Raw genomic sequence first — 25,308 nt, forward strand, 5'->3', positions numbered from 1 at the left:
TCGAAAAAGTCCCGTCGATTTGTGGCAATTTTTTTTTGTTTTTTTTTTTTTTTGGAATATAATGCATGACAGCGTTAACAAAAAAACTGCCAAGAATTAACCTATTTTTCAGTAGGTTTCACCCTTTAAAATTTTTCTAAAATATTTGAAATCTTGGTGAACATTTGTTGAAAATTTATAATATTTGCACCAGGTTTGAAATTTGGATTTGTGATAAATGAACATTAAACAAATAAAAAAAAAACTGGTGAAAACATCGCACTCCAATTATTTGTGAATAACTGTACTTACATACATATATAGCACACTATTTAATACTTGCGACAATTTACGAGAAAACGAAATCTCAATTTCGAATATTTCTTAAAATAATAACGAATGCGCATTTAAACAACTATAATACAAGAGTCATACAACATATTTAAGTACTTACTACGTATAGATAATATAAAAATTAAAAACGTCATCATTAACAAAAAAGTAATATTTTCGAAATTTTTGAATGCCGTTTGCTCGCTCTTACATTGCCCATAAAATACTTTAGAACGATAATATTGGAAATTCGAAATTTTCGAGTATACATAAATCCAGAGACAGAAAATAAACCTTGTGGGTATATTTTCGAATAACAAAATTTTTAATTGGAAGCTTTAAATTTTAATTGTATTTTGATTGTTATTTTCTCGACCAGCTTTAATCTTTTTTTGTGATTTTTATTTTTTGAACACAGATAGATAAATTCGCATCAAAACAGATTAATTCGCGAAGATTTGATAATTTCGATAATTTTAGACCTTTGCGATTGGTTTCCAATTTTTTCAATCAGGTTTTTGTTCTTATGTATGTATGTCCGAAAAGCGCCAAAAACTTGTGTTTGAAACTAATGGCGAATTTCCACTAGGCATTAAAATGACAAAAAAAATGGGGGCATTTAAAAAATGCCATATGGAAATTAATTTAATGACTATTTTTTTCAACGTAATGACACGTATATTTTTTTATGCCCAACATTGTCATTACAATTTTTGCCATTTAATGCCAAATGGAAATAAAGCATAACTGTAGAAAAAATTTAAATCCAATAATTTAAATCGAAAAAATAAAAATTAAAAATCTACGTTCAAACATTATCTGAATATAAATATTCAAATTTAATGCTAAAATTATGAGTTTCATTATGAAAATCTGAAATATAACTTAATATATCATTTAAATCTTTTTATAAGAACTTCATGCATATTATGTATGTATGAATGTATGGCCTTTTGTTAATGATGACTACGCTATTTAATATTCAAATATTTTTAAAATTATATAACATATGCATATAAATACTATAAACACATCATTGTGCTACTTAACAACATTTTTTTTAGATAAAAGCATTCTAAATTAGTTAAAAAATACAAATATATATTTTGTTCACTATTTATTTCAAAATACTTATAAACTAACGGAACGACTATGCAATACAAAACGACGCAATCGTAACGAATACTAGTGCTGCCTAAGAAATTATTCAATCAAGTTAAAGAGTAAAGATATATAAGTAGAAGTAGAGTTTTGAAAGGCGCGTATCATCCTGTGCAGATGCTCCTAAATAAGTATATTCAGTTGCATTAAAGGAACTAATGGCGGTTGCTGTCAAATTTTGAGCATTATTTAAGCGTTTTCGCATTTGCTTTGCGCTACTTTTTTTTTTTTTTTTAATTAATCCCAACGGCTTTTTACCCTCCATTCCCGCCCAACCGACACGAGGGGCGCAGTCCGCATGACGTACGGAAACTTTTTTTNAAGCTTATTTTCATTTTTGATAAACATTTTTTGTTTTTTTTGCTTTTTAAACGCTGTTAAAAGATCAATTCGCTTCTTTTTGCAACACAGGCTATGAGGTTAATGGCATGTTTTAGCAAAAACTAAAACAAACAGCACCATATACATTACAGCATTAAAAGTACATACATATTTAAAGCTTCAAAATGCCACAATACAGGTCATGTATGTATGTATGTATGCACAATATTATTGATGGAAAAATGCATGTAGATTTAATGCAAGTCTAAGTCTAGATTTAATGCAAGTATAAAGTTTCCATTTTGTTTTTGTTCCTAATGTGCTGTAGTAAGTAGTAAACACTTCTTCCTTGCAAAGTACATAGTAGTATTTTATACATTGATACATAACCGACAAAAATCAACACCGCAATATATAAACAGTTATAGTAGTTCCAAAGCCCCTAGGTGGTTGGTCACAAATCCAAGTAGTGCGTAGTTTAGTGAGAATTGAAGTGTACATGTGGACTGTGGGTGATTGCATTGGCTGTTTGTTTGGTTGGTTGGTTGGTTGGTTGGTGGTGGTTGCTTGGATTGATTGGGTTGTGATGAAATTGGTACTACGATTAATCGATTATCCAAACCAACAAACAATATAATATATACGTAAGTATGTAAAATCCTAAATTCATTTTAAATATTATCAAATAACAGCACCGCTTCCAAAGCAATTACTTTCTTCTTTCAACTTAAATTTGTGTATTTACTTTTGATATTGACTGTAACCTGTGCAACATGTTTTTTTTTATGAGAGACAAATACAATACAAATATAGAAATTTTAAATGGGCTAGGTAATTGAAGGTGGCAGTGGTTGACTGTTCGTCTGTGGAAATGGTGAAAGTGGTGGTGGGGTTGGTGTTGGTATTGGTGATGGCGACACAAACTCCTGCAGGACATTGTTGTACGGTGGTACAAGATGAGAGTTTTCGCATTGGTTTTTAACTGTTGCAAGTTTTACACAAATACAGTTATTAAAACGCACATATATTTGGGAAAAAAAATTTATGTGAATATGTATAACAATAACTTTTATGCATGTTGACATTTTTCCATTTTGATGAAATAATGCTACGTTATGGCAAATGTATGTATGTAGTAAGTATGTATGCATATACAGCACAATAAATAGTAACAATATATAGTCTGTTTTTTTTTAATTGTTTTGCACTTAGATATTAACGAGTATGCGGCAAGTGCCAATTTTTAGTTCGGAATTTGTTTTAACTGTGTACTTACGCTGCTGCTGTTATTGTTGTTATTCATGGTTGAATTTTTCTTCTTAACCAACTCTTCGGCACTCTTAATTTCGTCCAACGTTACACCTTGTGTAGAGCGACGCGTCTCACGTACGCGCTTAGCGTGTGCCTTACGTTGTGTTTCGCTTTCCTCGTCACGCACCGGTGGCACAAAGGATCTGCAAGTGAGTAAGAGAGTGACATTAAATACATATAAACCATAGATAATGTATAATACAAATATACATATAATGTAGCTGGTGTAAGTAGTGAACTATTTTTAAAGAACAATAATCATAAGGCATGCAAGGGTACGCTTAGGCTGGCGCTGGAATCGAAGAATTTCCGCGAGTTCGAAAAGGCGCTCGAGTTGTTAAATGCGATAACTGCTGGATTTATGCGTAAGTTTAAAATGTGGTTAATTAAATACACTGACATTTTAGTCTACATACATACATATATACATAAATTAGACTGTCTCACTTCAAACAAACAAAAATCGGGCGCATAAATTCCTAGAAACGCAGCAAACTTAAGAGGTAAAATTTATGGTAAATAAAAAAATATTGCCAGTATACTCGCATCAGCATTGTTACGCCAGAGAAGACTGTTTAAAAATTCATAGGACTTCGAATATAAAAAATGTGTACGAATTTAGGGGAACCGACAACGAAATGTCGGCAAGTAAATCTTTCTTGTGTTTCTGCATTACCCCGAGCAGTGTACATTCACCTACATTATTTTCGCTTAATCCACCGCTATTACTGATTTAATATAGTTGCACTTATTCTAGGTCCGTGGTTAAATTACTGTTCCCGGCAACATCAAAGCACAAAGATTTTTTTTTATAAGCGGCCACCCCTCGGAAGGCAATTGCAAACTTCACTGAACCATTAACGAACTAAATTCTTCCACAAAAGTTTGATCCGAACCAAAAACCGAACTTACTTTTATAAAGGTTTAATGTTCGTTTCGACCAATTTTTAATGGACACATTTTCTCCACTAATCAGCAAATTTTTTTACTATGTAAAGCGTTTGACAATTAAATATGTTTTTATATTAGATTGTTCCGGAATAAAAATAACACAAATATATAGTTTTTTTAATCGACTTCAAAAAAAGGAGGAGGTTATAAATTCGTCGGAATATTTATTTTTTTGTGTATTTTACCGCATGGACCACGTTAACCGATTTCTATTAATTCTTTTTTTCTAAAGAAAGGTGGTACCTCAGAGATGGTCCCATATTAATTTGGTTTAGATCCGATCAATGGATCATGAAGAAATTAACGATACTGTTAAATTTGTATATGAAAATTGAAGTCGGTTTTGTTTTTTGCTTAAAAATAACTTGTTTAAATTCCCAAATCATTGAACCGAACTAAAACCCCAGTTCAAAGAAACAATAAACAAAGCATTTTGACGAACCAATACAAAGGTGCAAAAATCGTTCAAATCGCTGAACCGAACCGACCAAATTTTTCATCCAGTTTATCTGCTCATCTATATATATAAAACAAAGTCGTGTTAGTTACACCATTTATAACTCAAGAACGGCTGGACCGATTTTTATGATATTTGTTTCTTGAATTTGTCTACCTTTCGAATAGCAGAGTAACTATTAAACCAACCGCTATGTGGCACTGGAGTCGAGTTATTACTGAAACCCGTATTTAGGAAAAACAATACCACTGCAAAAAAAAATCCGACAGGTGGCGTAGGAGTCGAGTTATTACTAAAAATCGGGCTTATGGTCCGATTATCCTCAGATTTAAGATATGTATTGATAACAGGAAAAATAATATGTACTATATGTAACTAAAAATCGTATTTATGCTCGAATTTATTTCATTATCGAAATATATGAATTCACATGCCGATGGTCCTCTGCAATAACGACGCAACTCAAAATAAAAAAAAATATCAAACCCCTTATTACTTTTAAGAGGCTCATGTCTCTAATCCTTGGCTAACCTATGTCTAATCCTAACTAAAGTAAGTAGTGGAAGCGTTCCTGGTAAAATTTTTGAACTTGGTACGAAAATATATGAAATCCATCACATATTCATGGAGAAAAATTGGAGCTATTGGAAAATGGTTGTGGCACCTCATATACAACCGAATTTTTTCACACTGTATATCTCTGGAAGTGTTCATGGTACAGTACTGGAACTTCGTATGGAGATATATGAAATCAATCCCATACTCATGGAGAAAAGTAGTCTCTTTGAAAAGAGGGCATGGCAAAGTACAAGCGTACTGACTTTTCCTTATCTTTGAATGTGTATATAATTCTTCTGTAGGTATGTTTGAGTGAAATCTTAAATGGCTGGAGGGACTTCAAAAAGGTTGTGTGTGTGTGTTTGAGTGAGTCCCTGGATAGTTTAGTTTCACAATTTAACCCGCCAGTTGGCGCTGGAGTTGAGTTATTACTAAAAACCTTTTTTTTATGATCCGATTTGACGAATATTCAAAACATGTATTGGAAACGGTAAAGGAAGTCCAATTGCAAAAAAGAGATGTGAGGTGATGCTGAGGCCGAGTTATTACTAAAAATCGACAAGTGAGAAAAGTTGCCGTGAATGTCAGACTAAATCGACCTGTTGCATTATTCAGTATATCGAACTCTCGTGTATTACGATTGGCCTAATGGATGTGTTTTGCCAATATTATTATGCGTTAAAGCTTCATTCGGACATACCAGGGTTGATTTGTGCAGTGGTAAATCTCAAACCACTACCTGTCGAAATACCTTAAAAGCCAGTTTAATAAAAGCAATTTAATGAAGATTTATTTTTTTAATTGAATTTAATATAGAACCTGACAGAAAAAAAAAAATTTTTCACTTAAATTGCTTTCGTGAAACTGGCTTTTAAGGTATTTCATCTCATGTATGTATATTGTATTTCTGTTGGACAAGGATACGCATCCATTTTGAAATTGCCACCAACTATAAGATAAAGTTTTTAGGGCAAATTCACTATTCTTCATGGACATAACACTTTGGTTAGTTTATTTAAGGCGGCAAACGACCACCAAACGACCACCAAACCATAATCTTAGCCGATGAATTTGCCAATGGAAATCGTGGACTGTTGGAGAAAATGTTGGACCAAAACGATTAAATTAAAAATCTAATTACGGGCGGGACGAAGATCGCCGGGTCGGCTAGTATTTACATAAAAACAATAACTATTAATTAATTTAATAAATTTTAAATTTTCAATCGTCGAGTTAGTGCATTTAAAAGATGGCGCGCAATATGCAACAAATAAATACAACAGTATAAGCAACTGACGCAGCCTGAATCCAAGAATTCCAGTTAGAAACAAAAAATTTAGAGCAAACATTAGAAGCAAACACAAAAGTTAAACAAACAACAATAAAAGAAATTCAGCGCAATAAATTTCCACTTCGTAGAGTGAATATTTACTTGAAGAAATTTTTGAAAATTGTGCCTGCCGACATTTTCTGCTTTGTAGTAGTGGTTGGCGCAGCTGCATCGGGGGAAGTAGACGGACCGGACAAAGTTGATGATGACGATGACGATGACTGTTTAGGGTCATTATCAATCTTATTATTACCGTTATCATTGTTATTATTGGCAGTGTTTGAATTTGTGATCGTATTGCTGATTTTATTATTATTATTGTTTTGATTATTTTTATTATTGTTGGTAGTGCTGGTGCTGGCAGCACTTGTGGCACCTTTGTCAGCAGCATTTGCCGAACTAGTAGGTGTGCTATGAAGTGGGGGAAAATTATGAAGTTCAAAAGAAATTATAGAAGATGATGTGTAAAAAATAAATAAATGATTGCGGTTAAAAGAAACGTCTGGGAATATATGTAGGTATGTCACCACCAAGTGCGCAGTCGGAGTTTACGGTGACTAAGTTAACTTATTCAGTACCGAATTTATTTATTTATTTTTTTTTGTGTTCAGAGTAGATGTTCGTATTAAAGACTCACCTGCGAATCGGTGTCGTAGTTGCAGCTGTCGATGAAGTGGTGGTGGTGGTGCTTGTCGTTATGGACGCAGTCGAATCAGCTGTTGATGGCGTGCTGCTGGTGGTGTATGCCGCCGTTATTGATGTGGTCGACGTATTTGTCGAATTGCTTCTGTGGCAGAGTACAAAAAATAAAGTTGAAAATAAAAAACACGATGTTTAATGCTTTTAAGAAAGTTAAAAGTATATAAAATCTCAAAAGTGATTTACTGCAAGCATTAATTTATAAGATTTATAAGTAAGCAAATTTCGTCGCATACAAACTATTTAGCGATGAGCGATGAAAATGAATTAAGTATAGCAAAAAGATAAAACAACAAACAAAATAATTGATGACTCAGCGAAATGGTTTAAAAATTATGATTTTTTTTTTTTGAAATTTGATTTTAAAATTTAAATTAAAGAAAATTAACAAACCTGTAATTTCTATGATCTTTGAGTGAAGCCGATCTTTGTACCGAATAATTTGGAATGGGCGTGTAAACGTTGCCTAATGCGCTTGTGGGATTATTGATAATATTGGTGTTGTTACTTTTACTGTTATTTATATTGTTACTGTTATTGCTATTATTGTTGATGTTGTTATTGCTATTGCTATTGCTACTGTTGCTATTGTTATTGCGGCTATTACTGTTACTACTGTTGTTACTATTGAGTTGTGTGGCCGGCAGTATGGGACATGAATTGGCTTTTATGCGTGCGCGCAGCTCGTGATATTTTTGATAGAATCTGCATTGATTTAGTTTGAATGAAATTCCCCACAAAAGCATTTGCATGTGTTTGTAAGTCCAATTCATTTCATTTCCAATTCGTAAGCGTAAGAAATTTGGTTATTTTTTGATGTTTTTTGTATGCATTTAAAGCGCCAATGTTTTTTTTCAGTGATTTTATGTTTCCATTTTATTTAAATCATTCATCGATTTTCATTTTGTTATTGTTAGCAGGACGATTTGTGGTTGTTGAATGGTGATTGGTGATGGTGTTTGTTGGTTGTGGTTGTGAGAATAGTAGTAATGGTGGTTTGTGGTTGTGGTTTGATGGAATATTTAAAGTGAGTATGCAAAAAAAACAATAAACAAATAAAATTTGGTATTAGTAATTTTGGCAAAACAAATAAACATTGCGAAAAATATATATATATATTTTTTTTTAATTTTCACGAGTTCGAACATATTTTACCACGTTGTTTGTATATGTGTTGCAACGTAAATTAGTTTATTTCTAAAGACACAATTAAAATAGCGAGCCTATTTTGGCCAACGTACGAATGTTAAGAACCGCACAAATGCACATTTGCAACTAATACCTTGAATTATTTGTGACATGGCCAAATAAGCAGCAGCCGCTCTCATAGGTATTGCCGATAAGCAGCGAGCGATATCTAAGCAAATGTTTCAATTATTCGTTTCGATTGTTTGCAATCTTATCATCATTGATTGAGTACACATTTTTTTTAATAGAAATCATATATGTGTGTATGAGCACATTTTATTATTAATACAGTGATGAAATCATTTTTGCCACTCGCTATTTAGGTTGAAAAATATGCCAAGACGGTGTTGTCTTACATACCGTGCAGGAAAACTCTGAAGTGTTGATAAAAATTTGGCGGCTTAGCAAATACAAATGTGAGTCAAGCAGTGACTAGATTTTGCGCCAAAATTATTTCCTAAGGCCGTTTTCACAACAGCCTATTAAATGTATCTTGCCCTTCGGGATAGTATGCACCTTTACTAACGAAAACCTGTTCTGAGTATGTATGCTATTGCAATGACAACTACTAGGGTCCCCCCGAGTTGTGTTTCTTCAAATATCGAAGGTCTTCCAGTAAATGGACAATATCATTTTCAGAAATACATATGACTTGAATAATTGCGGCAAAATCAAAAGAAGATCGAGAGTTTTATGTCGGGAGGCTGGATTTAGTATAATTCAGCATTCCCTTTATTTTTTAAACGTCAAGGAATTTTTTTATGAGACAGTGAGTCATTCGCAATCGTATGCTGCGAATGCTGCCTTATACTAAAGCCAGCCCATCGACATAAGCTACTATTCCATACGAACACAGATACATACATATCGTCGCCTTAAGAGTGTAAACCTGCTAGCTACCTCCAAAGAAACTTTACAGCAAAAACTACTAATATACAGTCTTTATTTGCTGCTTAGAAATCAGACCGAATATATAAATAAAATAGATACAATCATTTATATTTTCTAACAGTATAACGAGGGAATTACTCTCTAAACAACAGACAAAGAATATTAGCAGCATTTTGTCTGCGCTGTAAAATTTCTTTGGAGTTAGTCATTAGCCGTCATCGATTCGCTAAGCAACGATATGTACATGTTAAATAATGAGACGTGTTCTGGTTTTCGTACGAATCAAAAATTTGAAATTTTTGTATACAAAATGATAGGAAATTTTCAAGATTTTCGATTCGTACGAAAAGTAGAATACGGCCCAATATGAAAATCAAATATGCCGCTCAGTGCAAATAGTGCTTATAAAAAAAATTATTGCAATATTTCTGCGGAAATCATCGTTGAAAAGCTTAATTATAACACGCATGAAAGGCGACATTGAACACATACACAAAAACAGAAATGGTAGCAAAATATGTTTCCATAAATTTGGCAAAAGAAATAAACTTGCAAATTATCATAAATTCAAATTTCACGTGGAAAAGTTTAAAATTTAGTGGCACATAGGTTTGTGCTCGTTTTACTCACTTCTCATCGTGTTCGAAGCTCTGTGTGCGCCTCAAAATAACATCTGATGGCTCTGTGGTGCTGTTAGTTTTACTAACTTCTTTTTCAGGAACTTCTAAAAGATGTAAGAGGAATAAATAGTTATTTAGTGAAGACGTTCGTTATTTTTCTTTAAAGTATGAAATTTCAATTTTATAACGCAACACTCACGATTTTTCGTTGGACTTTCATTTTGTGTGCGCACACGTGCCAAACTATTGCGTCGCCAAGGCGCCTCTTCTTCAACAGGTTGGTTGTCTGTGGATGAATCAGTCGGTTGTTTAGATTTTTCATCTGTAATTGATTAAAGATATGCGTTAACTGTTAGGCCAATACTTCAAATACACTCCAACTAATAATAAAAAAGTAAAATATAATTCAATTTTGTATAAACAAATTAGAGTGGAACGCAACAGTAAAATAATAATTCTTTCGAGTTCCGCATAAACAACCAAATTATACCAAACAAAACGTAGGTTAACTATCAGTAGGATATAGGTCAACGAAATGCTAAAATAAAACTGTACTGAACTTAGCATGACTTAGCTTTTCAAAAGTCTAAATCATATGAATCGCAACAGTCCAAAAGTGTATGTCTTAAAATTGTCGTAAATAAAAAAGCAATTTCAACCACCAAACGAACATTTTCCAACATGCTACACCATTTCTATATTGCAGAAGTGCTTACGGAGTCAGCTCTCGTACAAAACCTGTTCAAACATTTAATTCTTTAACCATTCACACTTCTAATTGTACATAGAAATGGTGCAGCTCCACATTATAAAACAAACACACAGACACACGCATTTACAAAAGATACCTTCAGGTTCGGATAGGCTGGTCGAATGTGAGCTCTCTGTTGAGTCGGTGAGTTCAGAATCGGTTTCATCATATTCAGCTATACGCGCTAGATTATGGGCTTGATCCAGTTGATCACTACTATCGATCATTGGCAGTTCAATATCAGATATGGAAGCTGTTAGGCAAACATATGTATTTACAAAAACGGAACCAACGATACGACACAATGGACACGATGAGCCAGGTTGAAGTTGATTGTTTCGGTAGTGGCACAAAAGGACAAATTGGGTGTTTGTTGCAACGAGAATTTACAGACATTCGGTTACAATTGGGAACAATGCAATACAAAATGTATAAAACTTTGGTATACTTATTTTATTTACAACAATCTCGTGTGGTAAACGCCACCGATAGTGTCGAAAGAAATGAGTAAAAAAAATAGATGCAAATGGCAGTGCTTTGTCGAACTTAATAGTGTGGAAAACATTGTCGAAATCGAAAATATGTATAATACAAAAATCTGAGAAATGGAAGCACGTGCATAATGGATTTAACGACCATGTGAACCTAATGGAAATTAACATAGAAAACAAAACAAAACGGCAACAAACATTGGGATTTGGCAATAAGAAACAAAATTTGTGAAAGATAATCAGTTTAAGGCAATTTAAGAAATATCATAAATTAATTAGATATCTATATACATACATACATATGTTGTTTTTCTTAAATCTAATGCGTAGCTTAAGTAACGCAGCTATTATGCGTTCATACGTACCATTTGCCTGATCCTTCGACTGATCCGACTTCACTTCCACTCGTATAATTTTAGTTGGTGTATTGTCAATGTGATTTTCAATTTTATCTGAGATTCTGTGGCAACAGAACAATGAGAAAAGAACAAAATTACAAAACATGCAGTGTTTACAAAAATTAAAATTTGCAACCTGATTTGACTAGAAGGACGACGTTTGACACGTTTGTTGCTGGTGCTACGCAGCTCCTCCAAGAATTTAGCCATTTTCCGATCGGCCACATCGATGCACGTCTGACCGGCATAATTGCGCACGTCCATATCGGCCATAGCATTGACGAGCATCTCGGCTGCCTCCTTTTGGCCCCAATGTGATGCAGCATGCAACGGCGTCCAGCCGTCATTGTCCTGTTTATCGACATTAGCACGTCCGGCGAGTAGTAAACTTATAACCTATCGGCAGCGATGAAATAGATGTTAGAATTAAAAATAAAATTGAAAAGAAATATGAAAATTATCAGTACCTTAGTATAACCCTTTGCGGCTGCAACATGCAACGCTGTGGCACCAGTTTTTGGATGCGGCCGATCCACTTCGGACGCATCACTGCGCAACCATTTTTTGGCATCACTCAACATTAGCTGCTCCTCCGCCTGTCGCGCCTTCTCACAGTCGATATTGTGTTCAGTCATCACCTTTTGCATGAAATCCATCATCGGCAAATGTTGTATATCGACAGCCAAGTCCACGGCCAAGTCACCGTCGCTATTTACAGCGGCCGGATCGGCGTCATGCTCCACCAAATAGCGGGCTATGCTCACAAAGCTGGCGCGAAATGAAAGGAAAAGCAAAAAAAAACAAAACGAAAAAAATTAAAATGAGACAAAAGAGTTTAAGTGAAGAAGAAAATAATCATTTAATTTTTTTTTTTAATTTCGCTTTCAAAAGCACTTTGCTTACTCACCCGCATGAGGCTGTGGCGTGTAGCGGCGTCCAACCTTCGTTATCTTGTCTGTTTATATCAGCGCCATGTTCGATTAGAAATTCAACAATTTCTAAATTATCATCAATGCAAGCCTTAAATGAAAAAGAAGTAATAGTGGTAAGATAAAATAACTTTGCTGTTGATACATTAAAAGGAAATAATTACAATAAAAAGATAAAGGGGGAGATTTTTTTATAAAAGGTGAAAAAATTTTAAATAGACAATATCGATCATTTTATCGCACTTATATAAATTATTTTATCTCACTTTCTTATTCTCAGATTCTCCACCACATTCTCGGCTTTTATAATTATCAATAACGTTATCGAAGCATTTATCGAAAATTTACAGCTCTCAAAGACCTCGTCTTCAATAAAACACAGACAGCATTGGTCTTATACACTAAAATGTACAAGATTCCCTTGATTGGAATTTTCGGCTTTACTACAGGGTCTAGTAATTGCCCCTGATCATAGACAGGAAGCTGTTTAGGGAACGTAAAATCTTAAAAAAGTATTCCTTAAGAATTACAAAATATGTCTAAATACGTTGAAGAATTTTATCAAGTTTAGAAATGGAAAAAAAACGGAAGAAGAGCTATTAAATAATTACATTTAAAAAAAGGAACCTACTAATTTTCACTCAACGTATAAGAAATTGGAATGAATTCAAACTAAATTTCACAAAAAAAAAAATAATTCACGGAAAAAGTATTTATTGATAGAAGAATAGTAACAAAACAAATAAAAATAAAACCAATGCGATAAATTTAAACAGAAAAATGAAATGGATTTTCAACAATATTGACGATGATATCATCGCTTCTTCCAGTCCGCGATAATTTGCTGACCTGATTGTTGGGCGCAAGGTGGTTCGCTATGATGGAAGAGTAAGTACATATGCTTCGACGCTTCTTTCGCTAACATACGTACATTTGAATAACATAAAATCAAAAGCAAAATATTAGCGAAGGTGCAAAAACACAGATTGCTTTACATACATATGTACTTATGAACATTAGACTGTACCAGAAAAAAAAAATCGCCGTAGACCTTCGAACCTAAAGTATTTTTGCAATGCAATTTCGAAAAACAAAACATTTTTTCCCCGAACGTAAGAGTCGCCTTTTTATATTTTTTTTGTCACATCTTTGGCAGTTTTTTTTCTTCAAAGTTCATTGACCTCCTGAAGTACTCCGTTCTAGTTCTTACCCACCAGATCTCAGTTCTAATCACCGTAACGTACCAGCCTAATGTCAATAAATTAAAGCTTACCAAAAACTTTACTAGAGAAGAATTTCGATTATTCCAGTACAACAATTTTTTCTTTATTGTCTAGCTATAAATTCAACCAGGTGTTAATCATTATTTTTTACGCAACATTTTTCATTAGAAACGGCCTCAAGCTCAATAAAATTGTTATAAGGCCAAAAAATATTTGGGCAAAAAAAAATTGTTTGCTTGTAAGGTGGTACGTTCTAATGTACATATTCATGTATGTTTATTTGCGAGTGTTGGCTTTGCTTTCGCTCGCATTGTTTAAATTTTATGCCTCAAATTTGATAACGGAAATTAGGAATAGAAGACAAAAGCAAAAAGCCATTAAAAATATTCTATTTTGGCAAACAATTCATTTTGATACGTCTTGAAAGAATTTTTAAATGTTAATTTATTAAAGCGACGCTGGCTGCTTATGCCGCAACTGAGTGCGGCTAGTGTTTGCCTTATCAATTTGCATACGTACATATGTATGTATGTAGAAGATTTGTGTTAACACAACTGGAAGGCTATGGAATTTGATAAATTTATGAGGAATGCGATTAGGTGTTTAAGAAACTGCGCTACATTTATGTATAAATATTACTACATATATTTTATTCGTAATTTTTAAATTCGAATAACCGAATTATACGAATAGTAAAACAAAATATGGATAGAACTCTCAGCCCTAAAATTGACAAATGACCGCCTTTTTAACGGCTAAAATCTGTAAAAAGTTCTTTTAGTTTATTGCCTTTGCTAAAAACAGAACGACATCATTGAATATACAAATATACATACATACATACTAACTACAATGAAGACTATGCTAACAGATGCCATAGATGAAGATTAAAACTTAAACAAAACAAAAAAACTACAAAAGAATTTTAGCAAATAGAATTAAGTTCAAATAAAAAAAATAAAACGACTGTGGCAAAGTATGCAAACAAAAAGGCCGATGAACGCTCCAAATTTGCGCTGATATGCTGATGTGTACAAAAAGAGAGGATACACACATTTAAACAGCTGAAATTCCATGCGGGTCCCTAATATTTACTAAGCTCTATGTAGAAAAGTTCAATGTATGTACATACAAACATCCAAACGGATGCCCATAGAAATGTGTGTTTATAGAACCAAAAGCGACACAAACGATTTGAAAGTTTGCACAATCTACACAAATGATGGCTGGATCATCTGGGAAAGCGATTAAGCTAACTATGTACATACTATATGTATGTATATAGTTTGTATAAATGATATTTGAAATGTAAGGGATTGCACAACATTGGGTGGATGCCGTCAATGCAATTCAAAATATGAATGCTCGCAAATTCAGCGCCTTTTAAGCTGTATAATTCCACGCAGCGAATATGTCAATGGGTCTGCAGGCGCATATTTGCATAAACTACACAGACATGTAAATAGTACATACTACATACATATGTGAATACAGTGCCGGATTTAGTATCTATGGGCCCCTAGGCTCTTTCTGTGGTGCGATTTGCCACTTCTCTACCTCGCTATGTTTGAGTTCCGATCGCTTAAGACCTGATCCCTATGGCTGTGGCGATGGCACGCGTGCTCTCTTTACCCGCTGCCGACTCGACAAATCGACGCATTTTCCTTTGCTTACTAACATATAATGTTAATTCTCTTCGATTAGGGTATAAAAGGACTCACCTTCAGTGCCAGCTACGGTTCTTAAAGATTGTAAATATATAAATTTTCACTTTTTATAATTTTTTTAATTCTTCATGTGGCACGGGCCTCCTAGCGCCTAGTTAGCCTGTGCTTGAATCCGGCCCTGCATACATACATACATACATTTGTTTTACGTTCTAATCGTAGTATTAACCTATATTTTTTGACGAATTCGGAGTTTTAACCGATGTAATATACAAATAAAGGGCTTTTCAATTGGGGCGGGTCGTTGTTGGCAACTTGTTAAGTAGATGTGTCTGTTTAACCTATTATTTGTTATTCAGTCACTGATGCCATATGAATTTAGCTGAGCTTCGAATGTAATTGAGATCCAAGAAACAACTTTCCTTGTTCCACAAAGGGCTCAAATCTACATATCTCACATTTGATGCAAGAGTGTCTTAATCCAAAAAATCAAAGGCTAGAAAAAAAGGCTTTAAAGTCTTGAATTTACATATACATATATGTGGCCGTTGAATGTAGTGCACGTTTCAACGGTTAAAAAATCGCGTTGGTTTTAAATACATTATTGAAAGGGTATGGTCTCCGGATGTGCAATAAGCCTCTATTTTATTTTTTTAGTGGGGTTGCCACATATTTAAAAATTACTACCTTAGATATAATACACGAAGGCATTTTTTGGGTGTTAAATTAAAGGACGTGGCCTTCAAAGGTACAATAACATTTTAGACTTGCCACTAATTAGGTATAGTATGTATACTAAACAGGCTCAAGGACTGATCATCCAAACGGATCATTGTTGCCGTCATATAAGCGTTAAAATTCAGGTCTGATGTCACTGTAGAGTAGCATTTATTTACTAGTGAACCCGTATGGCGTTAAAACGCCCAAAATCGAATTGCAAAAACTTAAAAAATATTCCAAATATTAGTCAGAGTTATAAGAGATCCGAGTGCCAGTCTGGCATAGTGCATATTTTCAATTTCGTCAGATTTCAAATCACCCTATACGGATTAAAAAAGTTTGACCTCCCATTTTTGAAACTCCTTTTTAAAAGTGTTCCCAAACTAAAATCTTCTTAAATCTCTTTTGTTTGACATTATGATACACATGTATCTCAATAAACTAATGAACTAATTTGAATTTGATTGTTCGAACAAATGGCAACCCTCATAAATAAAAAATCTGGAATAAAGCCTTTTCAAACCCATTTCGATTGATACCCATCTTTTAATAATTCATCCAACTTATTGAATAATTTGAATGTCACTTTTTAAACACGTGGCGACCTTCTTCAAACATTTCAAATATTCAAACCAAAGATTTCTTAACATTCTTTCGTTTGACTAAGGTATTTTTTTTTTATTTCATATACCTATTCTATTAGTTAATTAAGTTAGTCCTTTCAAACAGGTGGCAGCCCTCTTCAAAAGTAGTTTCTAGCTTAATCCTTGTTAACTCTCCTTCGCCGGACATTGCGATAGATATTTTAATTAACTGATGAATTAAGTGGAATTTGATTTTTCAAATAGGTGGCAACCCCGCTAAATACAGTTCAGAAATAAAATTTGTTCAAACTCCCTTTAATTGATATCCATATTTTAATAATTAATTTAATTTATCAAATAATTTGTATTTAACTTTTTAAACACTCTCCCAACACCTCAAAAATATTCTTAGCGTTCAAAATAAAGATTTTTTAACACTCCTCCTCCTCCAACCTCTTTCGTTTGCCACCCATATGGTGATACATAACTAATATGATTTTTTAAACAGGTGGCAACCCTCCTATCGTTCAGCTAAGAAATAAAGCTTTTCAAAACCATTTCGATTGATATTCACTTTGAAATAATTGATTAGTTTTTTTTTTAATAATTTGAATATAATTTTTTTTTAAAGTAAAGTAAACCCAATTTCCACATCTGCAGACCAAGCGCTTTAATTTGACATGTTATTTTTGAAAATCGGGCGTCGGTACAGATCTTTTGTCCTGGACAAAAAATACCTTCGCATATTATATATATAGATATTCTTCCCTGATACTGCAGCAAGTCAATGTGGTCCCAAAGAAAAGCAAAATTAAATATCTAACCAAAACTATACCCAAACGGCCGCGATGATCTTTTTTCAAAATTAATATTAAATTGAAAATTATTTTATTTTTCTTCCGATCATAGAGATTTCCCCGAATATACTAGAAAAACTCACAAGTAGCATAAAATTTCATGTAAACAGCGCTTTGACCACTCACGGGGCGGGGCGTATGAGTAACATAGCGTGTGTTTGGAAACGCTTTCAACGAAATCTCTTTTTTCTTTATCGAATCTTCTTTACGCTTCAGTAATATTTACATCGTGGATTGCGTGATTTTTGTTGATTCGCATGACGCTGTTAGCTACGAAATGCTTTTTGTTTACATTCGCTTTTCAAAAACCTACACACATACTATGTACACAAGAATGCACATACATACATATGTACATATTTACTAAACAATACTTAAGAGTACGTTTGTACATACTCATGGGCATGATTAAAAATATTCATAGGTATGTATGTATGTATGTAGGTATGCGAGTATAGTATGCTGCTTTTCTAGCACTTACACTTTTACTACTTAAAAATGCAGTTGCATTACTGGGCAGTGAGCGAGTATTGTACTTTTTAGTTGGTGTTGTTGTTGTTGTTATTGTTGTTGTTACTTCGTCGCAGACGCATTGGGTATGCATGCGCTTGAGTAACAAATGGGGTGAATAACACTTTATTTGATTAAACTTGCGCTAATAGTTTCTATTATTATGCTGAAAGCGACGCAGCAGCGCACAATTCTTAGCGCACTTGTTGTTGGTGCGCACAGAATGAACAAATCAACAAAAGCAAGTGAAAAAAAAAACGAAAAACAAAATAAAATAATCAGAACCAAAAAACAAAAAAAAACAACGCACAAAAACACAATACAAACCTAGAATAGAATAAAAGTAAAAGTACAATCGGCAGCGCTATTGCTGCTGCTGCTACTGCCAATGTGACAATAAACCACGAAAAAATTAAGACTTTTGCATTCTTCAATGCATTTCAGCGTGGTTGCTTTGGGCTATAGCGACGACAATAGCGATAGATGGACAACGACAAGACTCAGTCGTCGGAAGAAGCTTGAGAATTTTTCATTGAAAGCAAGAATTTCGCTATCACTAGCTGCTTTGTGCATATTTAAGTAAGTAAGTACGTACATAAGTATGTATTTACAAGTAATTAGTATGCCGAAAGGTAAATTCTACTTAATTACATCAATGAATTTGAATTTTATTTCGTTAGGCATCTGAAAGTCAACAAATAATTTTACTCTTATCATATGCATTTTCTTGGTGTCCTTATGCCAATTCATCAATAAAAAAAAAAAACTTAGACAAATATAACATCAGAAACTTTACAAAACGTTAGAATTAAAACAAAAAAATGTGTATAATTGGAAATTTTATTCTTTTCTGTACTACGCTTAGAAGATTTCTAATTTTCATTTTTTAAGTCAAAATTTGCGTGGTATTTTTTGAGCAAAGAAAAGGCGCGTATCGTTGCATATACATACATATAGTATATGATATACATATAGTATATGAAAAAAAAACCACTAAAAGTTATAACAAAAATTCTAAAAATCCCAAAATTTTGGGTTAAAAACTCTGAAAATTTTTTGAGTACTACGATTTTTTTTTGGCTCGGAAAAAAATTAATAGGAAAAAATGGAAACTACGAAAAAATTTAAATACATACTCAGAAAAAAATTAAAAAACGCCATAAAAAATTTAACAAACAAAGATTTTTAATTCCAAAAAAAAAGTCTAAAAGCTTCGAAAACTTTTGAACCTGTCTGCGGGCTTGTTAGTCGAGACGACTAATACAAACTTTGAATTTAAATAACAAAAAAAAAAAAAAGTTAAAAAAAAAGAAAATACATTTTATGATTTTTAGTTCTTTATAATTTTTAAAACACATTAACAAAATATTAAATACATATTATTTTCTGTTACATATAATAAACAAAAAGGTAAATAACTTCAGAGGTACGAAGCGAAACACGATTGTTGTTAGTCGAATCTAACAAAGGACTTCCAGGATTAAAAACTCAGAAAAAATTTAAAACAGCCGAGAAAATTTAAAAGCTCAGAAGAAATTCAAAAACCTCCGACAAAATTTGAAAGCATCAGAAAAAATTTGAAAACCTCCAAAAAATGTTGCAAACCTCCGAAAATAATTTGAAAAACCTCTGAAAAAATTGGAAAAACTCCGAAAACAATTTGGTACACATTAAAAAAAAAATTTTAAAAACTCCAAAAAAAAATTAAAACCTAAAAAAAAATACAAAAATTTCGAAAAAATTTCAAAACCTACGAAAAAATTTTAAAAAGTGTGAAAACCTTCGAAAATATTTTAAAAACTTCAAAACCTCGAAAATTTTTAAAAACCCATAACGAGCAACAAGTTCGTCAATATTTTGAACATTTTGAAAAATTAAAAAACCCCGAAAGAATTAAAGACCCCAAAACAAAATTCAAAAAAAAAAAAGAAAAAGTTTACAACTCCAAAAAAACTGTGTAAAGCTTAGAAAAAGTTTTGAAAAACTCCGAATTTCGAAAAACTCCGAAAAAAAATTTTAAAAGCTCAGGAAAATTTTGAAAAGCTAAAAGTTTAAAAACCAAAAAAATTGAGAAATTAAAAAAATACAAATCCGAAATTTTATTGAAAAACTCCAAAATTTTTAGAAAGCTCCGAAAAATTACCAACCATCATTTATTTATTGCCATTGCCTTCAAAATATAAGTTCCGCCTTAATGAACAGGAAAACATAATAGATCAAAGCAAATTACATGGCGATATACATACATATGTATGTATGTACACAATGTGCATATAAATACATGCATACATATGTAGTACTTAAGTACATATTTATGTTCAACCAAGACTGAGTGGGCGATCGCCATTTGACCGACTAGCCGTTTTGCGATTTCTTATTTCTTCAAAATAAATTGTTTGGCAAACATCCAGGTTTAAATCAAAAACATATTGCAATTTCAAAATTCACATTCTAGCAATTAATGCTTAAGTATTCCAAAAATATGCTCTTATCTTGATTCGCATTCGCTGTGTAGCCACATAATGATTTTAATGTAAAATCAAATGAAAATGAAAAATTTCCTAAAAAATGTTTTTTATTTCAAATGTACCCATGTGACTATGTATGTACATTAGAGTGGTCCAAACAAAATTTTTTCCAAGATAGGGTTTGGGGCACCTTCCAAAATTTTTCCTCTTGTCGAAAGAGGTGCTGATACCAAACTTTACGTTAGGTATATGTAAATTTAGAGGATGCTCATATTTTACTATAGAAATATTGTGTACATATATAAAAAAAAAATTGGTTAAGTAACCTAAAATATATTTCAAATTTAAATTATCTAAAAAAATACCACACGCTTCAGTTGTCATGGTAACAGTCGCTTTTTATAAAAATCACCAATATTTTTGCCAGTTTCATAGTAGTGCATTTCAAGGCCATTGAGCACCCTGTATTGGTTGCAGTAGAAAACTGAACGTTGGTATAGATGTTAAAAATGTCAAAAGGAAAAATGTAAGGTGGTGTCCCATTTTCTTGGATGAAATCTTTTTTCTCCATACAAAAATTGGACCACTCTAATGTATATCCATGCTGCGCAATTATTTCTATGAAAAATATAAATCGTTGATTTCAACTAAAAGGAAACAGTATACAACATTTTTCAAGTAGAATTTAAGCTTTTAAAATACAATTTTTTCTAATTCAGAGAACAAGGAAGACTTTCCCTTTTCCATTACTTAATATCTAGAAATGCCATTTGTGAATCGATTAATCGAAGGTCGAATGTGTATGTACATGAAAAACTTCACAAATTTTAGGTCCAAAAAATCGCCAAATTAATGTTTTCTGATTTGCCTGATCAAAATGGTAGTTAAATTGCTAAAAATATAATCTTACAAAAATGTAATTTTTATTACACGCACACATGTGACTTCTATACAGATTCGCAAAAATCTTACGTCATCAATGCAATTTCGAAAGAGACGAAATGTCAACGTCATGAAAAATATCAATCGTACGATGTCAGCAACAATAAAAGTAAAACAAAAAAAAAACAAAAAAAAAACGAAAAAAATGCAACCAAACAGTGGAATGTTGTTGAAAACTTCAGAAAAAATTGCACGAAAAAAGCAGTAAGAATGCAAGCAACACACCAGAGACAAAAACAAAAGTATAAATAATAAAAAATAAAAACAAAATTCAGCGACAACAACAAAAGGCAAATCATACAACAAAGTTGCATTTTATGTATTTTTTGTGGCAATAAACAATTTGACAGGCTACGCATGACGCTACTGCCAGAATTGTTGCAACAGCGCTGACACATGCAACTCACACACACACACACACACACACGCAATCACATGCATACCCGCAAGTAAAATAACAAATATGTATGTATGGGCAAGTAAGAAGCCAAGTGCAACCGATGGGCTGGAGAGGATGTGGGGACGCAGAGGAAGATAGCGCGCTATGAACTGCAATGAAACGCAATGCACGCACCGACGTACATACATACATATGTATGTATTTCGCAATTCCCTGTGCGGATGAAAATACAAACATACAAGCGTAACAGACATACACACACACACGGAGAGGGCGTGTGGGGAATATTTCTTGTTTTGTGCGTATTTTGGAATTGTGAATTATTGCTTGGTTATGCCAATGGAAAAGTAATTTTGAAAAGAGTTTGTATTGAATGTGATTCTTTTGCTGGTTTTCTAAATAAATATACTTGCACAATAGCGCTGCACTTGTATGGAAATCAAATGCACAATTGTTGTTACATACATAGATACATGAGTTCGTGGTTGTTGGAAATGTTCGAATTCCATAAAATGTTTTGCGGTTTGGGATGAAATTAAACATTTCAAATATTTTGTAATTTTACGATTTTCTCAAGGCATTTATTGTACGAATTCTGCAAATTAAAAATCTATTGAGTTAATAAATCTATAAATACGATTTTTAAACAAATCCTTACAAATGTAAATAAGTCACGAGGAATTTTTTTGGTAACAAAAGAAAAAGTAAATTCCTGCAATCAGTTGCGCAGTTGAGTAAATACAATGATCGAAATAATAATAGCCGCACTACATTTTGACAAGTTTTAACATATTATGTTTGTTGTTATTTAATGTTGGTTATTGTTTTATAAAAATATAGTTCGTTCTTTAACATAACACGTGTAAATCCAAGATTTAACTTTGTGCAATATTAAAAAAAAAAAATCAACAAACTTTTGTAAAAATGTCTAGCTTTTTTAATTAGATTTCCGGAGATTCTGAGTATGCAGTTTTGTAGCCCATTTTATTTATTTTAACGCTATTATCTACTGTCGATGGTATGGGTAATTTGAGCATGAGTGGTTTTTTTTATCGTTCCTTAGCGCTTGGAACAATCAAATTAAAATGTGTCATCTCGTTAGCCCTACTCTGAGTGGGAGTAAAGAAGGAAGTATAACAAAGTGGCAATATTTTATATAAAAGCCGATGCAATATGCAGAGAATTACTACATACATACTACACATACGTACAGTGACGAGCAAAACTGTAACATGATGTAACACTTTTTATTTCAGCCACCGCTATCTTTCATAGTTCTAAGGACTTTCATAGTTTTGTTGTATATTCTTATTGGTACACCCCTACTCCCGCTCTCATAACGATTGAGGTCAATCCAACAACAATAAAAAAACCTGGAGACAAAAATGTAAGTTAAGGCAAATGTTACAGTTTTGCACTCACTCTCAGTTTTGCATTTTACAGTTATCGTTTGCTTAGTTGGAAGTCAGATGACTTTTTTCTGTATTTTAATTTATTCAAGAAGTGATCACCAATAAATAATATGGTTAATCAGGAAGCATAAATGTAAATAATAGGTTTACTGCGGAAAGGCGGGACCGCAGTGAAAGTGGCAAAAAATTGTGGGGTTTGCCATATGAAAATGTTAAGACTGAGAAAAAATATAGCCTAAAGTGTTACTAAGGACAAAGGAAGTGTGTCAAAATATATTTCAGTCCGATATCTTGAGAACTTAGTAGCAAGTAGTAGCATTAAAATTGAATGCAAATCAGTAGATAGTGAGGCGAAAAATTGCCAAATTGAGCAAAATGTATCATAAACGAAGAAAAAAGCAAATTTGATCAAAATACATGTGCGAGTGTGGCAGCGTTTTGCTGCATCGCACAAAAACCGGACCGTTGCCTATTGGGATATGTTAGGCCTTACAGAATGCAATAAAAAACACATTTTTAAGATTTAATTGAGGGTTATTTGGTCTGACAAGACTAAATTAATCGCTTTCAATCAAATGGCCGGGCATGGTATTGGATCAAAGGCCCAAATTAAGCCTAAGCGCATCATGTAAGGCAAACTGTGAATCACGGTGGTCGGTCAATATTAGTTTGGGGTTGTATTTCAAAAATGTTGTTGATCCGTTTGTACGCATTATGCCTAAGGAACAGTATCTGTTCAAATTTCAACAAAATTTGCAAGATGTAGTCGAAAAAATTAGAGTTTCTGCTGAAAAAGCAACCAAAACACACTGCACATGTTCGCAAAGACTGGAACAAAAGCATAAATTTGCTAATTTGAAATGACCTCCACAATCCGAGGACCTGAATCTCATCGAGAATTTGCGAAATCAACTAAAAGCGCATCTTACTAAGTATCCAAGTCCGTCCAATGGAGTACATGAGCTGTGAAAGCACACCAAGGATATATGGGAGGCTATACCTCCAGAATTTTTACAGACATGCACATTAGGTATTCCAAATTGCAACCAGGAACTAAATAAAGCAAAAGCATACTGAACATTCTGTTAATAATTCTTTTTTTCTGTGAAAATTGTCAAAATGTTATTAAAAATATGTGAGTGCAAAACTGTAACATTTGCCTTAATTTACATTTTTGTCTGCTGGTTTTGTTAATGTTGTTAAATTGACTTCAAATCGTTATGACAGAGGAAGCAAAGATGTACCAATAAAAATATACAACAACAGTATGAATGTCGTTAGAACTTGGAAAGATAGCGACAGCTGAAATAAAAAGTGTTACTCCATGTTACAGTTTTGCTCGTCACTGTATGTATGTATATAATCATGTGTATATCCAGAACAATAGAGTACTGGCAGAGCATGCATTTAGCTCAAGGAAGTGATGAAAGCACGGCAACAGCTAATCGTATATCATTTAAGCCAGTGATTCCCAAAGTGGTCCAGGGGAGACTCAACAGAGGTCCACGGAAGACTTAACAGGGGTCTACGGAAGACTCAACAGGGGTCCACGGAAGACTCAACAGGGGTCCACGGAAGACTCAACAGGGGTCCACGGAAAACTCAACAGGGGTCCACGGAAAACTCAACAGGGGTCTACGTTGGCGTGAAAAAATATGGGGGTGCACGAGTTATAAGTGGGGGTCCGCGAAAATTTATCTGGTTTCGATAGTAAAGAACTAAAATGGTTGCTTGATAGACTATTTATTTAACTTTAATTTTTTTGAGTGGTGTATAGTGTTCTTGACGCACTGGTGACCTTAGTCATTTTGTGTCATCATACGTGGGAAAATCCTAAGGGACACCTGCAGGCTAAAAAGAAACCGATGTTGGTATAACACTGAGTGGAGCGATGCGAAAAACGCCGGCGGTAGATATTTGAACACTTGTGTCTTTTCAATGCTACAGGATAGTACGCCACCATAACCTTTCTTGAAGAGATTCTAGAGTGAGAGAGTTCCCGGAGGAGGAATGTTGGATCAATTCCACCGCGGTCGAATCTTCACTGATGGCTCCAAAACTGACTCAGGGTCAGGATCTGGAGTATTTTTCTCGCAGTTAATGGGGATAAGCTTCACTTTTTCTATTGGGGAATATGCTTCGGTCTTCCAGGCTGAG

General features: G+C 33.4%; 1 protein-coding gene across 17 annotated transcripts in view; it reads right to left on the reverse strand.

The window, feature by feature from the left end:
* Window positions 1-25,308, reverse strand: part of Mbs (Myosin binding subunit) — an 88,185-nt gene that overhangs the window by 49,153 nt on the left and 13,724 nt on the right. For 13 of the 17 annotated variants that reach the window (XM_017618939.1, XM_017618932.1, XM_017618910.1 and 10 more), the window contains 11 exons: window positions 12,347-12,459; window positions 11,907-12,207; window positions 11,576-11,835; window positions 11,407-11,501; window positions 10,648-10,803; window positions 9,999-10,121; window positions 9,810-9,903; window positions 7,494-7,805; window positions 7,039-7,188; window positions 6,504-6,812; window positions 3,071-3,248 (listed from right to left, as the gene is read on the reverse strand). In XM_017618939.1, the coding sequence (XP_017474428.1) occupies window positions 3,071-3,248; window positions 6,504-6,812; window positions 7,039-7,188; window positions 7,494-7,805; window positions 9,810-9,903; window positions 9,999-10,121; window positions 10,648-10,803; window positions 11,407-11,501; window positions 11,576-11,835; window positions 11,907-12,207; window positions 12,347-12,459 (2,091 nt within the window). The remainder of the gene's footprint in view (window positions 1-3,070; window positions 3,249-6,503; window positions 6,813-7,038; window positions 7,189-7,493; window positions 7,806-9,809; window positions 9,904-9,998; window positions 10,122-10,647; window positions 10,804-11,406; window positions 11,502-11,575; window positions 11,836-11,906; window positions 12,208-12,346; window positions 12,460-25,308) is intronic. The other 4 variants (XM_017618924.1, XM_017618948.1, XM_017618964.1 and 1 more) reach the window with 4 other exon arrangements.

This window comes from Rhagoletis zephyria, unplaced genomic scaffold (genome assembly GCF_001687245.7).
Source record: "Rhagoletis zephyria isolate East Lansing unplaced genomic scaffold, Rhagoletis_zephyria_1.1 Rzeph_scaffold_00035, whole genome shotgun sequence".
NCBI lineage: Eukaryota > Metazoa > Arthropoda > Insecta > Diptera > Tephritidae > Rhagoletis > Rhagoletis zephyria.